The 23,051-nt window shown below is 42.8% G+C and overlaps 1 protein-coding gene and 1 long non-coding RNA gene across 3 annotated transcripts; one reads left to right on the top strand and one right to left on the bottom strand.

Moving 5' to 3' along the window:
• Nucleotides 1-252: 252 nt before the first annotated feature.
• On the top strand, nucleotides 253-11,814 carry BAG4 (BAG cochaperone 4). 2 transcript variants are annotated; one of them, XM_081891061.1, is made up of 5 exons: nucleotides 253-579; nucleotides 5,484-5,585; nucleotides 7,269-7,523; nucleotides 8,813-9,067; nucleotides 10,860-11,814. In XM_081891061.1, the coding sequence occupies exons 1-5, from the start codon at nucleotides 406-408 to the stop codon at nucleotides 11,358-11,360; spliced, it is 1,287 nt and encodes a 428-aa protein (XP_081747187.1). In that variant the 5' UTR covers nucleotides 253-405; the 3' UTR covers nucleotides 11,361-11,814. The 2 variants fall into 2 exon arrangements, with proteins under 2 accessions (XP_081747187.1, XP_081747188.1); XM_081891062.1 differs by lacking the exon at nucleotides 253-579 and adding an exon at nucleotides 717-946.
• LOC309358268 lies at nucleotides 2,805-22,980 on the bottom strand. The gene is made up of 2 exons (XR_014163386.1): nucleotides 22,698-22,980; nucleotides 2,805-4,825 (listed from the first exon to the last, which is right to left on the bottom strand). It is a non-coding gene; the product is annotated as an uncharacterized lncRNA (long non-coding RNA).
• Between the last annotated feature and the right edge of the window lie 71 nt (nucleotides 22,981-23,051).

Raw genomic sequence — 23,051 nt, 5'->3', positions numbered from 1 at the left:
CTGCCCATGTCTACTGGGCAGCAAAACAAGCTCCTGTGAAGTAAATGGAACTTCCTCCCAGAGAAGGTGTGCACTGCTGACCCATTCCATTTCTCTCCAGGTCTTCAAGGGTTACCCTAACGGGTTGACGGAGGCGAAAGCTTTCCTGATTGGATGCTTTCGCGCGGGGTGCTTCTGCGGGTCTCGTTCGCAAGACGTCAGCAACGGCTGGTGACGTCGCTCAGAGGCAAAAAAAACAACAACACCCGCACAAATCTTTCAGAACTCCCCTCATCCGGGAATGCTATAGCTGGCGAAACGCCTGTTTACGCTAAGGCAGGGAGGAGGAGGCGTGTCTATGACAGGAAGGAGACGCGCAGGCGCACTGCTTTCTCAAGGGGACTAGGAGAGAATTAAGAGCCCTTAATGGCGGCGGCGCTGAGGAGACTGTTACACGGGGCGGAAGTGGAGCGGGCCCGGCCTGAGCCCGAGCCTCCTCCGCCACCGCCGTGGGGTGCGGAGGGGCGCAGGTGCCCGCGGCATCGCAGCGGCGGCGGCGGCAGCGAGAGAACGGTTCGGTCCGGCTATGGCGGCTCTCAGGTAACGGCCGAGTCCTCCCCCCTCCCCCCTCCTTTTTATGAGGGTCTGTGACGTAGGCGGCCCCCCCCGTGTCCTCGAGGCTTGAGCGTCGCCACGTGCGCCTCTCATCTGTTACGTCTCCTCCGCTGCTTTGACCCCCTTGGGGAGGGAGGGGGAGCCAAGGCGGGGCGAGAGGGAAGGAAGACTGGTCCGCCGGGGCCGCCCCATCGCCGAAAGGAAAATGTGTGCTGGTTAATGCAGGGCAGATGCATTGGTTTTTCCTCGTTTCACGCTCAAACTGAACTAGGGACAGGCGACCTGGCTGGGTCCACATAAGGGAAAGGGGGGAGAGAAAAATAACAACAATCCACTTGACACTAGTAAAATGGTAAGTCTTGTACTGTATAACTGTCTTCTCAATCCAGGCGATTTTCCCCTTCCCTCCCCCTCTTCACGTACTTAACAAATTTGATTTGCCCTGCACTCCAGTCCAGAACAGATAACTGTTATTGACAGTTTCTGCCCCTCGGGATTACAATCTAAATGGCATGGCACAAAAGGAAAAGAAGTTAGAAGGGAAGTGGAGGAGGAGGAGGAGGAGGGTGAGAAGCAAACCTGATGGCTGAAATAGTGAAAGTGGGTCTATGCTGCTTTCTGTCTCCTTTGAATTATGTGGGGTGTCCCATCCTGTCCCCTCGCAAGCCGTCATTTTGATACAGTGGTACCTCGGGTTACATACGCTTCAGGTTACATACGCTTCAGGTTACATACGCTTCAGGTTACACACTCCGCTAACCAGAAATAGTACCTCGGGTTAAGAACTTTGCTTCAGAATAAGAACAGAAATCTGGCTCCTGCGGTGCGGCGGCAGCATTTAACATCCCGTGCTATTTAACATCTACATGAGTGGGGTCATTTGGAGTTTTGGAATACTTTGTCATCAATTTGCATACGACACACAGCTCTACCTTTCCTTTACATCTGCTGATGAGTAGATGTATTGGACCGTTTTCTTGCTTTGATAATGAGAGCCAACAAATTGAAGCTCAATCCAAATAAGACTGAGGCACTGTTAATGGGTACCTCCCAACAGACTGGATGGTTGAGAGTTAGCCTGCTCTTAATGGGGTTACACTCCCTCTGAAGGATCAGGTACACAGCTTGGGAGAACTCCTGGATCCTCTGCTGTTGTTTGAGGCTCTGGTGGCACGGAGTGCCTTCCATCAGCTTCAGCTGGTGACCCCGTTGGCCTCCTAACTTCTGCTGTCTATACTTTGATAACCTCTAGGCTGGATTACTTAAAAGGGCTGCCTTTGAAGACTGTGGAAACTTCAGCTGCTGCAGAATTTGGCGGCCGTGTTGCTCACTGGGGCAACATGATTTGAGTGTATTACACCTATCCTAGCCTGACTGCTCTGACTGCCAATTAGCTTCTGGGCTCAATTCAAAGTGCTGGTTTTGACCTATAAAACCTTAAATGGCTCGGGACTGCACCTCAAGGACTGCCTCTCTGCATATAAACCACCCTGGACTCTGCATCTGAGGTCCTTCTTCACGTGCCTTCTCCACAAGAGGTCCAGAGGGTGGCAACACAAGAACAGCACTTTTCTGTAGTGGCTCTCCATTTGTGGAATGCTCTCGCCAGGGAGGTTCGCACTATATATTTTAGGAGCTAGGCAAAAATGTTCTTCTTCAACCAGGCCCTTGGCTGATTAGTATTCCACAGTCTTTTAAATGTCTTTGTGGAAAGGGGGGATTATTGTTTTTGTTTTAACTACTTACTTGTGTTTTTAGCTTTTATTTTATTCTTGTCAAACCTGCAGTGAGAAAAGTGCATAAGGCACCAGTCCTATTTAGTTTGAAGATGTGGCTGAATCTGAAGCTATTCATTATATTCAGTTGAGGAGTGTATGATATCCTTCAGAATCTTTATTTTGCTCTTGGTAAAGTAATAATGTGCTTGTGCACATTGCTGGAATTGTGGGCTCCATTCCTGCCTTTCCTAGGCTGGAGTGGGAGGGATTGGCAACAAACAAGAGGCTGGCTTCGCATTACATATGAATAGCACTTGCTGTTTCTCTCCTCTCTTCCCATGAGCAGTAAGCCAGGATTTGCTAGTGGTTTCTTGGGAGGGGAACAAACCAAAGACAATAGTTTGCATGTAATATGATGAAACCAGTCTCTGGTTTGTAATTTCCCTCCAGACTGAGAAAACAAGTAGGAATAATGGAGCAGTGATGAACGCATCACATTAAACCATAGTTTATTTGACCAGGAATATTTACGAACCAGGAAGCAAATGTTTTACCTGTAACCAGAGCGTGAGTCTCAGGCTTGCTATGACTTGTTCTCATAATGCTCAACTACCGTTTAGCATTGTATCTGAAGCAACCTCAAACCAAGCTAGTTTGCCCTTATTAAAATTTTAATTGGAGTTGTTAGCCTATCTTTACAGTATCATAATGATACAAAGGTGCTGTATAGGCTTAATTATGATCAATGCTTTGTATATGGTGTTAAAAAACCCAAAACTGAGAAATCATTTTGTTAACAGGCAGTTGCTACAAAGCTTTCTGGCAAGTTTGACCTCTAATCTTGATTCCTTCCATTACTGTGTGTGATTCTTGTACAATGGCTATTTTGGGAAGACTGCTTTGTGTCTGTATTTAAAGCTACTTCGTCACAGCAACGCTTGCTGCATATAGGCCTTGGTTGCTGTAACTTTCTACAATGATGGGGAATATAATCACTGGAAAGATGAAGTTTTTCTCTGCTGGTTTGAGTATATTTTCCCCAACCCATATTCCTAGTTAGGTCATCTATACTGAGGAACTAAAGGTAAAGGGACCCTTGACCATTAGGTCCAGTCACGGACGACTCTGGGGTTGCGGCGCTCATCTCGCTTTATTGGCTGAGGGAGCCAGTGGAGGAACTATAACTTAATAAAATAGTGAATTGTATTTGGGGTATCTCAAGTACTGCAAAAAGAAGCCAGCATGAAATACAACAGTGCAGTTTTATCCACAGATTTGTATGTTGCTGTTTAATTACCAAGCTCTGATTACCTCCAGGTTCTACTCCTGCCGTTCTTTGTATGTAGGAATGCATTTGAAAGCTATCCAGAAACTGCACTACATTCAAAATACATTTGCTAGGTTACTAACTAGGAGTGGATGTTGGAAACCCAATTTGCCAGAGCTCAGCTGGCTTACAGTCTGTTTTTGAACGCAAAAGTGCTGATGTTTAAAAGCCCAACATAGCATGTGACTATTATTGAGTGAACATCTTCTGCCATATCAAGATACCTATATACAGAGATCTTCCCCAGATGAGGTTCTCCAGTTGCCTCTGCTATCTTAAGTGAAATGGGATGGCAACAGTGGAGGTTACAGTGCCAAGCTTGTGGCTCATCTAGTGTCAATGTTGATGTCTTTTAGGAACATAGGGCGCTCCTTTATACAGAGTCATGCCATTTGCCCTTCTAGCTTAGTACTTTTCACTGACTGGTATTGGCTTTGCAGCATTTAGGTCAGCAAATGTTTTCAGCCCTCCCTCCCTGGCAGTACCAAGGATTGAACCTATGACCTCCTGCATGCAAAGCAGATTCTTTACCACTAAGCTTCCACTTTTTAGGAGCCAAGCAAAGTCCATCTTATTTTCCCAAACTTTTAACCTCAAAGGTATTTTATATCTGCTGGGATTGCTATTAATACTGTATATTATTGTTCATTGTTTTATTGCTGTTTGCTGCTTTTGTGTATCTTGTGAAGTCTTGTAAACTGCCATGGAAAAAATAAATTTAAGGATTATACAAAAAATGTGTTAATATTTTGGGATTTTTGTACTTGGACACCTTTGAGGGGGTAGCTAAGCTTGCTTGACCCAACTTAATGCCATAGCCATAATAATATATTGGAATTTTTAATGATTTTTTAAGCTTTCACTTAAAAACAAAATGCATCAAGAGGTGTACAAGTAAGCTTTTCTGTAATTGCTCACTGAGATATGAATATGCTCCTGCCTTCCAATGTTCTGGTGAGTGAATAAAGAATTATTGGAAATGAGAATCAGGCCCTTATTTTAAAATTTTATAGAACCATTGGGGTTCCTGCAACAAAACATTGTCATATGACCAGTCTGTTCTGGTTCAAGTCATACCATTCCTGCAACTGTCAGTTAGCATTCTGTGCACTGAAGCTGCTTGGTTTTCTTTTTTCTTTAAAAACTTGAATTTCTTCATTTGTGTAGACTTTTTTCATCCTTGTCCCTGGGAATATTAAAAACAAAGTTTCTTAATGTGAACCAGAAATTGCTTATTTGGACAATGGTATGGTGCCTGAAATAAGGTTTGTTACTCTTTAAACTGCACCATTCACCACAAATTTTTAGTCAGGCTCAACCTGCCTCTCCACTGGGGCTTGGCTGATAAGACTATCTAAGAGGCTGGCCCAGCTGCTTATTGGAAGAACTGGGCTTTACAGTCGTACCTCGGAAGTTGAACAGAATTCGTTCTAGAAGTCAGTGTGACTTCCGAAATGTTCGACTTCCAAAGCGCGGCTTCTGATTGGCTGATGTTCAGCTTCCAAAAGAATGTTCAGTTCCGGTTTTTGATCATTTGGGAGCCGGAATATTCAACTCCCAAGGTGTTTGGGAGCCAAGGTACAACTGTATTTGCAAGAGAAAGAAGAAAGCAAAACCTCCTATTACCAGAAGTCTGCTGAATTTAGCTCTGTTGCCATGGATTGGCAGAAAATAATTTTTGACTATGCATAGGTCTGTTGAAACCCTCATTAACAGTTTCTACATTCAGAGTCCTTTTAGGCTACATAGAATAATTCAAGGAACTAGAAGATTCTAAGATTTTGATACATTTTCAAGACATGTTGTTGATTTTCAGGAAGTGAATATCTTGTTTCTTTCTTTAGGAGCACCCCCCTTATCATGGATATGGTTCGCATTACTGGAATTCATCTTCCAGAAGTCCCTACCCAAGCCCATATTCTGTTGGACCAGAGCTCCAAGGCCAGGTATAGTCATAGGACAATTTGTCCGAGAAGTGGTGTCTCATGGAAATATTTGGTTATTGAATACAGAGTGGATGGCACTCCAATGTTAAAATAATGTTATTTTCATACTGACAAGTGGTGATCATAATAAGGCTTACTACTTGTGGAAGACCTTGTAAACTACAGTTGTACCATCCTGTGTAGCTGTAGCATCCGGGTGTGAAAAGCCATGACCCATCATGTTGCAGTGATGAAGGAGGACTTTTACACATGTTCCCTTGCCTTACACAGCAGCCTGTAAAGCTCATTAGATGACCTGTCTCAGATTTCCCACTAAAAGATCTGTCATACAACAGTGTAGCCTGTTCAGAATAATAATGATACAAGGCTGTTTGCTCTGTACAGAACAAGTTCTTCCTTATCCAAAGTACCCGTGTGGTTCTAATAAACCCTTCAATTGGTTCAAAAACATCTTGTTCCATTTGCTACTAAAGGGAGCATTGCTGGAGACTGGTGATATCCTTGGAAGCAACTATATCTTAGTTTCCCTCAAACATTTATTTTCCATTTGGATTAAACAAGTGGGCCTGATTTTAGTACAGATCTGAGGCTATAACATAGATGAGCATTGTGTCATATTTAAGATGGGAAGGGTTTAAGGTGAAGTTTGGACATAGGCAAGAATTTAAACCAGGGTCTTAGTCACTACTTTATACCAATTCTCAACCTAGCCAACCACATCAGCTTGTTAATAAGAATAAAACCATGCTGCCCCAACTGCCACATTAAGTTCTTTGGAGGACGAGCAGGGTGCATTTTTAAAACATTTTAAAAAGCAGAACTTGCTTCAGAGCTGCAGAACGTGTGAGTTGAAAGCAACCAACCAAAATAGGTGGGAAATTGTTTCCAAAACGGTTATGCAAGCAAGAAATTGGATGATTGCAGAGAAAAAATGCAACAGTGCGCAATCTCTTGCAAGTAAGTGTTGTTCAAACATTTCCAGAAATCACTGATGGAAATATGGCAAATCTCTTCTCAGAGGCACTAAAACTTCTAATATATTCCCACTAGAGGGCACTTGGTGGTTTACTATCTCTTCGGCAGGGCAACCATTTCACATTTATTGAGTACTGCAACTCTTCAAGGCAGAGTACCAGGAGATGAGGTTCCATCCTTTTGGGTTTACAATATGAATAAGAGAGCTGTGGATTCATTAAGCCCAGATAACAAACCCTATGAAAATGTGTGATCTAAATGACCAGGAATGCAGACTTCTCAGGATCTCTCGGCACTTGGCAGAAATCTGACAGCTAATTTTCGTGTTGCTTAGGTAAGCAGAGTCTGTACTAGCCGCTGTTGGAATAATATGGCTGCCTTGCCTGGTTCCAAAGGGAATTCTTGATGTTGAGGGATGCAACAAATTCTGCATTGAAACAGGATTGTGCATAGCAGGGCCCACACAGCATTCTATGCTACCTGTAACTGAAGGCCTGCATGGTCAAGAAAAAGCTCAGTGGATGTGGCTTTTACATTCACTGCAGAAATGACACCTACTGAGCTTTATTTGATAAAAAATAAAGGAACCATCTTTGGCCCAGGAATTGATAGCATAACTAGCTCTTGTCCAGGAGTTCCTGAGACATAATACTTGATTTGCTGTGCAATCAAGGTTGGTTTTAAATAATTTACCCTCTTATCTTCTAGGGAATTGATCCTTCCTACACAAATGGTGTTTATGGCACTCCATACTCTACTTCTGGGACTGGACCACCATATTCCAATATCCCACAATCAAATGCCTACTATTCCTCAGGGCATCCTCATGCACCATATTCCACAGAGTCTCCCAATGTATATAGATCACCATCACCAGCTTCTAACTGGAACTACCCACCACCAGACTGCCCAGCTGAAGGTTCCATGGTGAGGAGGCAAATGCCAGGATATTCTCCTCCACAGGTAAGGATCCAGTGTGGGCTGGTGACATAATCTCATATAACTGATTGGCTGCATCCTTCTACCATTGACATACTATTAAATTATTCTTGTCTTTAACATTCAGACCTTAATCTGTTATGCCAGATGCTTATATAATCATCTCTTAAAGCTCCAAAACCTATAAGTTACTGTTTTTCCTGGTAACTACTGTATTTTTCGCTCTATAAGATGCACCAGACCATAAGACACACCTAGTTTTTGGAGAAGGAAAACAAGAAAAAAAATATTCTGAATTCCCAGAAGCCAGAACAGCAAGAGGGATCGCCGCACAGCAAAAGCAGCGATCCCTCTTGCTGTTCTGGCTTCAGGGATAGCTGTGCATACACATTTCCCCTTACTTTTTAGGAGGGAAAAAGTGCATCTTATAGAGTGAAAAATACGGTATCTCCATTCCAGTCCTTTGTAAGCTTACTCGGAGTTCCTGAGGTGATGGGCCTTCCTTCCTGGCATTCATGTCTTAAGTTACAGCTTAGTTTGTACTTTCAGTACCCAGCATGATCAGATACTTTTTAAATTAATCTCTATTTGCAAATTCCCTGCACAGGACAATACTACAGTTTAGCAAATACAGTGATACCTTGGTTCTCAAACGTAATCCGTTGCGGAAGACCGTTCAAGTTCCAAAACATTTGAAAACTGAAGCGCAAAGGGCTGTCTGCATATTCAATTGAGAAAACTGAAAAATATGCACCAGAAGCCATTCAAGTTATGAAGTGCGTTTGAAAACCAAAGCATTTACTTCCAGGTTTTCGGCATCTAGGTTTTGAAATGTTCGTCAACGGAGACTTTCGAGAACCGAGGTACCACTGTATTGTGAAAAGCTACATAATCTTGCTGATATAGTGGTGGAGGGGAGCAGGGGCTTGGCTAGGTGTCATATAGGCACAAACGGCGCTGTCTACACCCAGTGCCCAAACAATATTCCCTAGCCTGTCTTCAGTTTGGAACTGGTTAGAGAAGCAGGGTTTCCCTCCCATCGTTTTATTGTACCCTCTGAAGCTCAGCCCAACTACAAGGACATTCCCTGCCTTTATTCATCATCTCTAAGTTGGAGACACAAGGCTTGAGTTTTTCTCGCCACCCTCACCAAAAAGTGTGAACTCTTGCCTTGACAAGCAGAATTGTGGATCCCTGCTTCTGCAGTTAACTGCCTGCTTAGTTTTATTTGGTGGGTCTCAACATTTAATTAATCAATGTGTTCTCATAGGCTATATGAAGAAACCATATCTCATTTTTCCTTCGGCCTGCAGACACCAAACTTTCCAGTCCCACCCTATCCGTATGGCGACTGCAATCACAGCATTCCACAACAGAGGCCCCCGCCACCACCTCAGCCAAGACTTCAGGATACAAACTGGAGACCTCCTCTCCAGTATGGAATGCATCCTCCGTATGGTTGGTCTCCTTCATCAACAGGACATGGGAATCAATATGTTGCAGAATCCTCTCCTCCATGGCCTCCTAGTGGAGTATCTGCTCCACATGCTCCAAATAACAATGCAAAGGTAATTTTTGAGGGGAGGCAATCTCTCCCCAATGCTTGTCCTCTGTTCATTGTTGGGAAGCTTTTTGTATCAATGGCTATTATATAAAATCTGCTTCCTAACTAAAGAAACAAATAAGTTTATCATCAGTATTAGCTTATTTAATGGGTTATCTTTTGAATAAATTTGTATGTGGGTAAAAGTATTGCTGTAGAAAACAGGATTCTTTGTTTTTAGATCAAAATGTATTGTAGCAAGCATCGTATTTAGAACAGCAATTCTGCCTAAGTGTGAGGGAAGAGAGAATATTTCTTAGGATGATGCCTGCCACCTGCAGTTTTTAAGGCATCTGTATTTGGGCAGTGGGGAGAGAAATGGTGCCCAGTTAATTGACACTGTTTTGGTCAATTCATAGGCTTTTTAAAATCTGCTGATCTGCTTATGTTGTAGCCCAGTTCCGGACCTCCGGAACGAATTAAGTACGTAATCAGAGGTACCACTGTAATGAGAAGTTTTCCCAGCTAAAGTTCTTCTTGAAACAACATGCTTTGTCCAAACCCAAAAAACCATAAAGTTTCAGATTTTATGAAATTCAACTAAGAGTGTTCCACAGGGCGGATGCTGCCACCACAAAGATCCTACTCCTTGTTGCCACCCATTAGGCTTCACATGGTTGAGGAATATAGAGTAGGGCTGATGGAACAGATATGAAGGGAATCCCCCTGGAAGAAGGTGGTTCTTAAGGTACCTACATCTCATACCTTTCAGGCCTTCATACATGAACAAATCTTGAAATTCTGGCATCCTTTGCTTAATGCAAGTAGTCAAGGAATAATTTGGTGCTGTTATATTAAGCTTATGTTCTATTCTGTAGATGACCTTTCACCTCTAGCAAAGCCTAAAGTGGTAGGTGCTAGCCTAGTCCAGCTGCACCTTGATAAGCCATCTGAAACAGGAATATAACTTTCTCCTCCGGTGTCTCTTAAGCTTGGAACCCACAGTCAAGCTTTCCAGCCCTTAACCCTCCCAGTGTACTTGCTTATAGGCATACAGATGTGATCTTTTGTCTGTTTCCCAGAGCTGTGAATTGTTACCTGGACCTTCTTGGAAGGGCTGTGCTTCCCCCTTTGCTTGTTATTGTAAGGTACACAAGAACAGTCTACATCATCATCCCCTGGCCAACTTGTACCCTTGTTCCTTTTATCAGCCAAGGGATTTTCTCAGCTAGGACATAGGCCCTCTTATGCTTCTGTAGACATTATAGCATAGACAGATCTAGTTTGCATTTTCAGTAGGATAGGAGCAATTTCCCCCTTGGCTAGTGAAGCCACCCTTCCTTAATTACAGGAGTGGGCAACCTTCAGTCCATGAGCTGGATGCAGCCTCTTGGTCATTTCATTAAGGTCCCACTTCCCTGCTGCTGAGTTGTTTCTTGCTATTCAGCTGAGAGAGAAAAACCTCAAGAGCTTAGTCTGCCAAGTATCTGCCAAGTAATCTTTCCCCCCCTTTTGGAACTGCTTATGGGTTGCAGGGCCTATGCAGGTCACCTGGGATTCAAGTTATTATGTCATTCCACATTGTGATGTCAATCTGACAGGCTCAAAGTGCAAGTCCTGTCCCTAGTGTCTTTCAGTGCTTGGACCTTTTTGCACTGACATCCTGAGCATGCAGACCTTACTGATAAGCAGAGAGGCAGCCTGGCAGTATTGGCAGCCCAAGGATCTGTGTGCACAGCACCTTTGCGGCAGGATGTGGGGTAATGGGATTGTTAAGAGTTGGACACCATGCTGAAGGCTCTTGTTTTCTTCTTTAGGACTCTTATAACCAATTGGAGCAAGGAAGTAACCAGCAGGGCTACTTTTCTGAAGCCAATAACCTGCCTTCTGGGACCATGAACGACTACAAGCCGGCGCAGTTTGATACTAAGCCATCTGCTTCCAACCATAAAGTGCAGTATAGTGCGCAGCCCCAGCTGTATGATAATGTACATAGGAAACCATCTGTGACTGCCGACCATGGACCAGGATCTAAAACCAGTATTCAGACTCCATCAGAGATACCAGATGTGCCATCAGGCATACAAAAGGTTATGCAAGTTATGGAGGGCGTTGAGCAGTTGGAGGAGGAGGTGGACGAATTTGTAGGGAAAAAGACAGACAAGGACTACTGGCTGCTGGAGGAAATGCTGACCAAGAAGTTGTTGGAGCTGGACTCTGTGGAGACGGGTGGTCAGGACAATGTACGGCAGGCAAGGAAAGAGGCCGTTCACAGAATCCAGGCCATACTGGAAGAACTGGAAAGAAAGGGGCTTTAATGTAGGTAATAATCCTAAGGCCTCCAGTCTTTGAATGCCCAGAGATATCTAGCTTTGTCCGATTCTCAGCCCTCTTTACCACCCAAAGCAATAAGTGGGGACTTGCATTTTAATTTTAAAGTAACACCACTGGTTAGTTGGTTGTGACTAAATGACGATTTCAAACCCAAAGTCTTGGTGATCCTACCAGTGAATGCAGGAGAAGGGATGAAGTGCTGACCCTGGTGACTGAAGACTTCAGCTATAGCAGCCTCAATGGATATTGCCACATTTTTCCAGCCGCAGAAGGAAAACACTGAGTAAAAGACATTTTGGTACCAGAGCGTGCATCTCTGAAGAGATCTCTTGGAACACCAAGAACTTCAGCTGCTCAAGTAACATGCCAAAATTTGTAAGGTACAAAGACTTTTCAGTCACAACCCAGCGCCAGTAAAACCAAGACTTCGTCTCCCTAGCTGCTGCTCTTGTGTATTATTTCCGCCTTCCTCCTTGCCATATAAATTGTGTAGTGTTTGGTAACTTTTCGGGTACTTTCTGTTAAAGTGCAACCATACAGTACGGCAGCCCAAACAATAGATGTTTTATGCTATATTTTCTCCTTTATCATGCAGATATAATCCACACTGCTTTTTCATAAGGTAGGCAGAAGGAAATGCTTTGATCATTGCAAATAAAAGACTGATTGTAGGAACTGTGGGCCGGAGGCATTTCAGGACAATTGTACTTAATTGTGATGTCACTTCATATGTTGCAGTTTTTTGTATTCCACTTTTAATCTTGTAACTGATTATGATCAACTCTATCTATAGTTGGCAGGGAAGGCTACTGCAGTGAATCTTTTAACTCCTCACAAAGTGGTTGTTGCTCCAAACACAAGAAATAAACCACATAGTTTTAAAACATACACTTATTGCAAGGCATCTTCAAGTAAGAAAAGTATTGGTGTATCAGATCATTAAAAATGATGAATTGGGTATTAAATGAATTGTGCAGTGTTCTGTTTTGAGTGACCAATTTTATGAGCGAATGCCTGTCTGTATAAATGAGAGGGGCATTTATAATGGCATAATGGGATTACATCCTGGATACACTAAAGTTGTTTTCTGTAGCATGATACTTGGGACATCTTTCTTAAGAGAAAGTATGGCCTGGTTTTTAATACTTGGCTACTGAATCGCGCGTCTATGAATTTGTGTAGTCCTCCATAATGCCCAATTGCACCATTGGCTGTCCTGGCAGTGAGTTTATGAAGTGTCAGAATATTATGTTTAGATTCATTGGGTTTTATTTCAAAAGGTTGCACCACCTTTCTTCTACAAGTAGTGTTTGAGGGGACACAAATTTGTATGTGGCCTTGGTAACACCAGCATCATGAAAAGCCATCAGGTAAGCAGTGTGGGTGGCAAGAGATCAAGACAAGCTGTTTAGATGAGAGTACAAGGTGCTTCAGAGAGCAGGTTGCCAAACTGCTCTCTGAAGTGCCACCCGCCCTCATTTAAAAGAGGTTGGGTAAACTGTGAGAGGATAGTTGACAGGGTTGGTCAGGTCTGTGGGGGAAAGGGGGTTGGCAAGCAGGGGCATCAAGCCCTACTGTATACATAAATATGTTAGCAACTTGAAGCTACAATAAGTGGTGTTAGTGATATGCAAAGATGTTGATGTATAATGATGGTGCTAAAATGAGCTGTGCTTGTTCTTACTGCTTCTAGATGATTGGTTAGAGCAGGCATGGGAGAACCTCGGACCTATGGGCCGGATTAGGCCAGCTGGGCTCCTAATTTGCCTGCAAGGTTGTTTTCCTTACTAGGCCCACATCTCATGTCAGTTCTGGGACAAGAAAAGTTATGGTTGCAAAGGAAACATTGGGAGTGGTAGAATCGTTTCTCTGCAAGCAGGGCTTACAGCTGGTGCCAAATTTAAATTTAGTGCTGAATGCAAGCCTTCTGAATGCAAGCCTCAAAGAGTCACTTTGGTGTACTAGGAAATAGTCTTGGCTTGAAACGGCAAAACATGGTTTCAGTTCCCTGAAGCTTATGCCATGAAACTTACTTAATGACCTTGGGCCAATATAATCTGTCAGCCTCACCTGTTAGTTAATTGAATTCTCTGTTGTGTGCCATCAAAGTTTTTGGAAAACATCAAAGAAGAAATTAAAGTAGCTATTAGAACAAATAAGATTGGAATTTTTTAACAGGTTTAGTAAAACAATTAAAATGAACATACATTTCACGATCTGTCCTTCCAGTGAGCACTCAGGGCTGATTTCCTTCAGAATGGATATGTTTGATCTTCTTGCAGTCCATGGGACTCTCAAGAGTCTCTTCCAGCACCATAATTCAAAAGCATCAATTCTTGGGCCTTCTTGATGGTCCAGCTCTCACTTCCATACATCACTACTGGCAAAACCATGGCTTTAACTATACGGACCTTTGTTGGCAAGGTGATGTCTCTGCTTTTTAAGATGCTGTCTAGGTATGCCATCGCCTTTCTCCCAAGGAGCAGGCGTCTTTTAATTTCATGACTGCTGTCACCATCTGCAGTGATCATGGAGCCCAAGAAAGTAAAATCTCTCACTGCCTCCATTTCTTCCCCTTCTATTTGCCAGGAGGTGATGGGACCAGTGGCCATGATCTTCATTTTTTTGATGCTGAGCTTCAGACCATATTTTGCGCTCTCTTTCACCCTCATTAAAAGGTTCTTTAATTCCTCCTCACTTTCTGCCATCAAGGTTGTGTCATCTGCATATCTGAGGTTGTTGATATTTCTTCTGGCGATTTTAATTCCGGCTTGGGATTCATCCAGTCCAGCCTTTCGCATGATGAATTCTGCATATAAGTTAAATAACCAGGGAGACAATATACAGCCTTGCCGTACTCCTTTCCCAATTTTGAACCAATCAGTTGTTCCATATCCAGTTCTAACTAGCTTCTTGTCCCACCTAGAGATTTCTCAGGAGACAGATGAGGTGATCAGGCACTCCCATTTCTTTAAGAACTTGCCATAGTTTGCTGTGGTCAACACAGTCAAAGGCTTTTGCATAGTCAATGAAGCATGGAATACAATAATCCTTTGTGGACTTACTGTTGTGTGATGTGGTTTATGAGTATGTGTTATGTAAAACAATGTCTTAAATATCGTGCACTAGCTGATGGGTCAAATGATCATTTCTTCACCCAACACTTCATGGCAGTCCATTTACAACTCTGCTGAGACTGTTGAGCGGAAAGATTGTGCAGGGTCATGCAATTCACGGACTTGATTCTAACAAATGAAAGAGCAGCAGGGTTGCCAAAAACTGGTCTGAGACTGATTTGTTTTGAAAGCCACGAGCCTTTGTGAATGAATGGATGGCAGTGAAACATCTTAGCACTAACTGGTACCTTTTATGCAACAGCCCTGTTTCAGTAACCCTAAGTGGCAGTACGGTGAAAAGGGCATGAAAATTGTGCATTGTTGGCTGGTCTTCAGTTCCTTGTAAACAAGGGTTTTATGACATCATTTACATCAATTCCATGCCAGTATGTATTAGCACAATGAGTTTGCCACTCATTGAATTTCTGTCAAGTAAATACCCATCTTGCCTTTGGGTGTGTGTGGAAAGAAAATGGATTTATTTCCTGCCTTTCCTCTCAATAACTCAAGGTGGCTAGCAAGGGAAAACCATAAATCAGCAGTGTAAAACAGCTTACAATGGCCTTCCCCCACTTGGTGCCCTCTAGACGTCTTGGAATACAGCATTCATCAACACACTCGGTGAGATTATAATAAAGGATATAGCAGACCATGAGAGAAGAGATGAGATGGGCTTCCATTGGGAGTTCCAAAGTCTAGGTGCAACTACAGAAAAAAGCCCCTGCCTTGTTCACAACTAAGCCTGTTTCTGGGAATGCTGGGAATGCAGTTGCCTTTAACTGCAAACTGAATCTCATTTCTCCTCTGTCCCTGGTTGGGATACACAAGAGGGCATCTGAAGATAATCTCAAAAGGTAAGTAGGCTCATATGTGAGGTGGCCCTTTGAATATCCCAGTCCTAAATGGTTCAGACCTTTAAAGCTACTTACCAGCACTTTTCACTAACGTCCAGAAACATATAGGAAGCCAGTGCAGCTGCTGGACAAGGGAATTACATGCTCCTTATTTGCAGCTCCTGTTAACAGCTTGGCTGCCACATTCTGTTTTGTTTTTTAAAAAATATTTGTTTTCCATTTTAACAATCCAATAAAAACCACATTAAAACATTCTGAATTATATCATCAAAAAAGCCAGATATCCAATGCCAAATTATATATCTCACATTCTGGACAAGTTATTTCTGAGCATCCTTCAAAGGCTCTATGTAGAGCGAACTGCGGTAATCCAGATGTGATGTAACTAAGGCATATGTCATTGCCATGGCCAGATCTGAAGGCTGTTTATCTCCTGCCTTCATGTTGCAAAATAATGTAACCACTGCTTGTAAATGTTGCTCTTTATGAAGACTTTGACTGATCTAGATGATGTGAGGTACAAATATGTTTCCTTTCCCCCTGTAGCTCCTACTTCTTAATACCCCTGTTATTCACTTATCTGGACGTGAAGTGTATGTATACGTACTCCCAAGTCACCAGCCATTGCACAAACATTTTAGAAATCAACCTGTGGTGAAGGACAAAATCTAGCATCCCATGTTGATCAAGCAATTCACAAGACTGAGTGGCAGATGCAACTTTAGATAGGATGCATCGGAAGAAAAAATACAATGGAAGAAAAAAATGGGCATCTTTTTGAGTAGATCTGCCACTTTGGTCTTGGACACTAAGAATCACAAGTGGGGCAAATATGTTTTTTGCTGAGTAATAGTTCCAGTATTTTAACCGAGAAGGCAGATCCTTAGTATTCCCCATCTCCTCAGAGTATTGTGAAAGAACGACGTCATCATGGTGTGGTACGCTGGTTTGACATCAACTGACAGGGAGTGCCCACTGAGGGTGGTGAATACAGCACAAGATATTACGGGCTATCCCGTGAATCCCCTGGATGACATCACGGAAGAACATTGCCTCAGGAGAGTGAGGAAAATTCTCAGGAATGATTCACACCCTGGCCGGCACTTTCTTGATCTCCTGCCCTTGGGAAGAAAATATAGAAACATGATTAGTCTCACCAACAGGGTAAAGAACAGATTCTATCCGTGGGATGTTAGGCTGCTGAATGAAAAGATAACAACAGGGCAACTGACTTTTGGGTTTCGTGGGTGTGCGTCAGTAAACGAGGGGAATTAAGACTAAGAGAGCTGAGTGGGGGGTGCTCGTGTAATCTCACTGTATACAAGTTGTAAAAGTGACAATAAAGTATTTGAATTTCAATTCTGCTTTCCTAAATTGAGGTGGGGTTTTACAATAATAAAAAGTAGACCAGCAACTTAAAATCATAATTTTTATTTCAGAGAGACAGAATACCACAGCCTACAGAGGGATGAGGAATTGTTGGTCCTCCAGATGTTGGGACTCCAGCTTACATCAGCCCCAAGCAGTGTTGCCAGAGGCCAGAAATGATGGGAGTGTAGTCCAACAGTTGGAGGACCAAAAGTTCCCCACCCAGCCTAGTCAGAAGGCAGTATCGCTGAATTTCAATGCAACTCACTACTTATGCCAATTTTGCAACACAGTTTAAGTACAATTATGTTTACGTACAAGACTCCAGCCAGAGACTCAAAGGGATGTATACTATGGAGACAAGTCTGCCTAGCTACGTATTTTTAACTTGCTGCTTTGCCCTTGACGACCTGTAGAACTCTCCAGACCGGGAAAGTAACTATCCGCATTAGGGTGCTTTAAATTGGGAAACACCTCAACAGTTCTCCTCTTTGCTTCAGTCACCTAGACTAGTTAATCCCCATATGGTAATGAGGTGAGCTGAGAGTTTTCAACATCTGCCCCCTGGATGTGTGTGTGTGTTTGTGTGCGTGTGACTTGTGCTTGAGAGTTTCCACACTCTCTTTAGTCTTGGTCTCACCTTTCACTGGCAAGAGGCCAATGGAGGGTTGGCCAAGAATAAATGCAGCTTTTCAGGCCCAGAAAGGCTAGCTACCTCTGTCCAAGGAAGGGCTAGAACATTCCCTCTGTCAAGTTATTCTACTCCCCAGGTTCATTTTAGTCCAGTCACTAAGGAGGGAAATGTTCAGAGCTCTGCTACTAAGACTTGTGGTGTGTGGTGATGGTAGAGGCAGGCAGTGAGCAGTTGTGATTGGGCTTAATTCCACCCAACTGCATTAGAAACATCTTGTACATGCAAAGGTAGAAGAAAGGTTGTATACAACTGCTACTCTCTACCTAAGTTAGCCATGTACAGTGGTACCCCGGGTTACATACGCTTCAGGTTACAGACTCCGCTAACCCAGAAGTACCTCGGGTTAAGAACTTTGCTTCAGGATGAGAACAGAAATCACGCTCCGGTGGCGCGGCAGCAGCAGGAGACCCCATTAGCTAAAGTAGTGCTTCAGGTTAAGAACAGTTTCAGGTTAAGAACAGACCTCCGGAACGAATTAAGTACTTAACCCGAGGTGCCGCTGTATATTAATTTCAGTGGGTCTACTCCAAGTATGACCAGTGTTGGATACAATCATATATCAATATGTATATATATTTTAATGTATCACACCTTAAGTAAAACTAATGTGTCCATTTTGTTGACTATTTCTGATGATTTCAAATAATCTTCTAATGGAAGATGTGTGTGCATGTGGTCCCTGATAATATCCACCTTTCTGAATTTCAGAACCCCCTTTATGTGCCAAGGATGCAGATTAGCTGGAGTTGGGTTCTATCCCCAAAATATCAGGAGCTCATGAAAAATGTCTGTATAAGCAATACGTAATAGTCTGGTTAGCCATTAACTCTTCTCTGCCTTTGCAGATAAGGTCCAACACGGTTGTCATTGGTAGGACTTTGGGCTGAGACGGTAAAATGATCTATTTTTAGAAGGGTTGTGAATTGTCTTGTGGTTGGAAAAGGAAGATTAGCATCAAATTGCAAAGCATTTCTTTCTAAAATGGGCTCCATGGATCAGAAATAACAATGTGTGGTGCAAGCTGTATTTGTCAGCAGTTTAAAGTATATGAAGGGTCAACAATGAGGTAACTAACTGAATGCTGTTATTTTTTTGAAACTTTGAGGGAATTTCCTAAGAGAAGGGTGGTGGTGATATTAGGGATTATGCTGATGTTGGACCAAACCTGTTTTAGCCTATCTGTTCTTGTCAACAGATTGTGGGTGTTGGTACCTTAATCCTGTCATACCTCTATAGCTCAGAGTAAGCCCTGATGGCAAGAACCAGACTTTGCCTCTGACACCCAAACTGTCCTAAATTTAGGGAAATAGGCTATAACCCTTCTCCAAATTTGCACCTCTGATTTGGTTAACATGACTGCCAAAAATGTGAATTTATTTAAGGATAATTATGAAATTAAGGATAATTATGAAAAATGTTGGATTGAAGTGAAAAAGGATTTAGAAATATGGACAAATTTGAAGTTATCATTGTTAGGCCGAATTGCTGTGATAAAAATGAATGTGTTGCCAAGGATGTTGTTTTTGTTTCAAACATTGCAAATTTTGGATAAGATGGACTGTTTCAAGAAGTGGCAGAAAGATATTTCCAGATTTGTTTGGCAGGGCAAGAAGCCTCGAATAAAATTTAAGATATTAACTGATGCTAAAGAAAGAGGTGGATTTGCCCTGCCAGACCTTAAACTTTATTATGAATCAGCTGCTTTTTGCTGGCTGAGAGAATGGCTGCTTCTTGAAAACACTGACGTGTTGAATTTAGAAGGCTTCAATAATGCATTTGGCTGGCATGCGTATTTGTGGTATGACAAGGTTAAAGCACATAAAGCGTTTAAAAATCATATTGTTAGAAAAGCTTTGTTTAATGTTTGGATAAGATATAAGGATTTGTTAGAAAAGAAAACCCCAAGATGGTTGTCACCAATGGAAGCGAAGGCACAGAAAAAGCTCAATATGGAGGCCAAATGGCCGAAATATTGGGAAATTCTGGAACAAGATGGAGACAGAATAAAACTGCAAAGCTTTGAAAAATTGAAAAACAAAGTGCGAGATTGGCTCCATTATTACCAAATAATGGAGGCATACAATTTGGACAAAAAAGTTGGTTTCCAGGTGGAAAAATCAAAATTGGAAACAGAATTGTTAGATTCAAAAATCAAGAATTTGTCAAGAATGTATAACTTGCTGTTGAAATGGAACACTCAGGATGAAATGGTGAAATCAGCTATGATTAAATGGGCACAAGTCGTTGGACATAACATAATGATGGCTGACTGGGAACAGTTATGGACCACAGGTATGAAATTCACGGCATGTAATGTCCTAAGAGAAAACTTAATGAAGATGATTTATAGGTGGTACATGACACCAGTCAAGCTTGCAAAAATTTACTATTTGCCCGACAATAAATGTTGGAAATGTAACGAGACTGAAGGTATATTCTTTCACCTTTGGTGGACATGCCCAAGGATTAAGACATTCTGGGAGATGATTTATAATGAAATGAAAAAGGTATTCAAATATACCTTCCTGAAGAAACCAGAGGCCTTTCTCCTGGGCATGGTCGGCCAATTGGTGCCAAAGAAGGATAGAACTTTTTTTATGTATGCAACAACAGCATCAAGAATACTCATCGCGAAGTATTGGAAGATACAAGATTTACCCACCCGAGAATGGCAGATGAAGTTGATGGACTATATGGAACTGGCGGAAATGACTGGCAGAATCTGAGACCAGGGAGAAGAGTCGGTGGAAGAAGACTGGGAAAAGTTTAAAGACTATTTACAGAAATACTGTAAAATTAATGAATGTTAGAAAAATGTTGGAATGAAGGTATATGGCTTTAGTAGAAATGTTATAAGGAATTAAGTATAAATAGATTAATAGAGTATTAAAGGAAAAAATAAGGTTAGAATATGTTAAGATAATTATAGGATAGAAAACAGAGGAAGATGGAAAGGAATTGCTGAAACAATTAACAGAAGTGGAATACAAAAAGGGAGGTGTGAGGAGGTTGTTGAAATAAGTGAATGAAAGATAAGATATTGAAATTGTTTGATGTGTTTTAAACTGTTTTTGTTATGTTTTGTTAGTTTAATGTGTTAGTGTTATGTAGTGTTTTTGTATTGTATTGTATTGTTTATTTTTTTTTGGGGGGGTTAAATTGTTGGTAAGGTAATAAATATTATTTTAAAAAAACAAACAGAAATGTGGAAACCGATTTTAAGATGGGAAAAATGTGAAACTGACAGATCCTTCCATCCCTACTTATGTGCAAACAATCATGCAAGGGAGAATAGGGGCATGCAGAAAAGCCCCACCCAGCATGACCATCATCCTATTTACAGCTGTGCACAAGTATAAGGGCAAAGGTCCAAAATGCAATCAGGGCCCCTCTATGAGTAAAGGAGACATTCTGTCACAGACCTTTGCCCTGAAAGTCATAGAGGGCTGTAAACTTGATGGTGATATGCCAGAGGACACACACATTCCTTGTCCATTTGAATGCCCTCAAATGGTTCCTGTCTTCCATGGATTTAAAAGCTCAGCAAGTGAGATGTTCTTTTGGTCAAGCAAAGAAAAACAGACCTGCTGGTTCACCCCAAAGGCTATTCTGTTCCCACAATGGCCAGTTTTTGGGAAGCCAATAACCAACATATAAGTGAAAAGCCCTCTCACAATTGGGGGGGGGGAGGGCATAACTGTCCTATGTTCCCAACAATTCACAATGTACCTCTGAAGCTGTAATGAACTGGTTTGGACACAATACTAAACCATGAACAAGCCTGTTCTTATCTCCAACCTCTAGAGTGACTTTGAGGAAGCAGTCAAGGTATCTACTAATGTTTTCAACTGAGTGCAGTTTATTTTGTCTAACTGGGTCCAACTGTGGTTAGTTTTAACGAAGATTTAGCTGAAACAAGTAGGACCAGAAATCACATTTTGTTACAACAAACCAGTGTACATTAATCATTTTGTCCTGGTTCGGATGAAAGGACAAAATGTGGTTAGCTGAAAATAGAGATGTTCCAGCTCTCTTCCTTGAAGCACTGAAAGGGAAGTGGAATACAAAAGTCTAAGTGTCAGTCACATAATGTTTGTTTAGTATTAGGGCTGCTCAGTCTCTATGTATAATTACAGGCTGTGCATACACATGCATTTTATGTATAACAGTGCAGGAGTAAGGAATCTGCAGTCAGTCCTCCAGTTGCTGGGGCTCCAGTTCTGATCAGCCCCAGCAGTCTCACCAACATTTGGAGGGCCAAATGTCCAACCCCCGGCCCATGCCAGAGACAAGATGCACACCCTCACAAAGACTTAAGTGAGTCAAATCCTGCACCCAAGTCTAGCAGCTCTTACAATCAGCATTTTAACAATGAATTGTCCAAAGGGCAAAAAGCTAGGGACCAGAATTTCTTGAAGCAAAAGGGTAACAGGACTTGTTGGTTACGGAACTTCCCCAGTTCCATATGCTTGTATGCTAATTTTGTGCTGGTGCAGCCCTCTGCATTGTTTCAGCTGTCAATTGCTTGTATTTGTATTTTATTGCTTTTAATTTGTGAACTGCCCAGTGGAGAATGATTAACTGGATGGTATATACCACACCCCCCCCATAAAAATATGTTGCCCTGAGCTCCTTGGAGGGAGGGATATAAACATAAGACTGAAGTCCTTTACGCACTTCCTGGGAGTAAAGCTTATTGAATGAAGAACAGCAATTGCAGAACACAGCAGCTCCCCAGATGTCTATGCAAAGCTCCAGAAGCGGGATGGGACCATAACAACACTCTCCCACTTGTGAACGCCAACAACCAATATTCAGAAGCACCAATACAAGAGGTAACACACAGCCATGACTATGCAGCCATCGACAGCTTTATTGTCCATAAATGTGTATAATCTTCTTTCAAAGCCATTTAAGTTGGTGGTTGTCACTAAATTCCATAGTTTTAACAATGTGCTGTATGAAGAACTGCTTCTTTCTGCCAGTCCTAAATGACTCTCAGTTCTAGTATTAAGAGAAGAACACTATATCCTTCTCCACTAAAAACCACTAACAGGGAAAATACACAGTTTACTGTCCCTCTTGCCCTTTATTCTTAAGGCTCTTGGTGGCTAGGTTCTACCTGACTATGTCTCTCCATGTCAGGGACAGGGAATCACAAGTTGGGAGTGTTATTTCGTGCGCAGGTCCTGCTGACGGGCTTCCCCATATGCGCCACAGGACCACCGTGGCGCAGTCAGGACCTGGGTTCAAATCCCCACCTGGTCGGGTTACCTCGGGCCAGCCTACCTCGCAGGGTTGTCTGTGAGGGTCACTGCGCCACCTTGAGCTCCTTGGGGCAACAAAGGCGGGGTCTTAAACCGATCCGTCTGGCCACGGCGAGAGCGGCCTTGGGCCTCCTCTTGCGTTCTCCTCCTCCTCCTAGCAACCCTGTGAGGTAGCGCGAAGGGCCGAGGGGCGCGCAGCCGGCTCGCCGGGCGAAGGGAGGCTCTGAGCGCGGGGCTCCTCCGCGGCCTCTCACAGACACCCGAGGGCGGAGGCGGGGCCTTGCTTTCTCCCCGCGCTCTTTCTCCGAAGAGCCTCCCCCGCCGGGCGCTGCCGAGGTGCGAGGCCCCTCAAGGCTCGCGGCGGAAGGCGGGTCAG

This window comes from Podarcis melisellensis (genome assembly GCF_964234715.1).
Source record: "Podarcis melisellensis genome assembly, chromosome: 15".
Classification (NCBI taxonomy): domain Eukaryota; kingdom Metazoa; phylum Chordata; class Lepidosauria; order Squamata; family Lacertidae; genus Podarcis; species Podarcis melisellensis.
The sequence above is the reverse complement of the archived record's forward strand: the minus strand, read 5'-3'. Positions and strand labels throughout refer to the sequence as shown.

What these genes read in the sequence shown, in the direction of transcription:
- BAG4 (XM_081891061.1), top strand. Translation starts at nt 406, where the DNA reads ATGGCGGCGGCGCTGAGGAGACTGTTACACGGGGCGGAAGTGGAGCGG. An exon ending in CAGGATATTCTCCTCCACAG is followed by an intron (nt 7,524 to 8,812) that starts GTAAGGATCCAG and finishes TTCGGCCTGCAG; the next exon opens with ACACCAAACTTTCCAGTCCC. An exon ending in CTCCAAATAACAATGCAAAG is followed by an intron (nt 9,068 to 10,859) that starts GTAATTTTTGAG and finishes TTTCTTCTTTAG; the next exon opens with GACTCTTATAACCAATTGGA.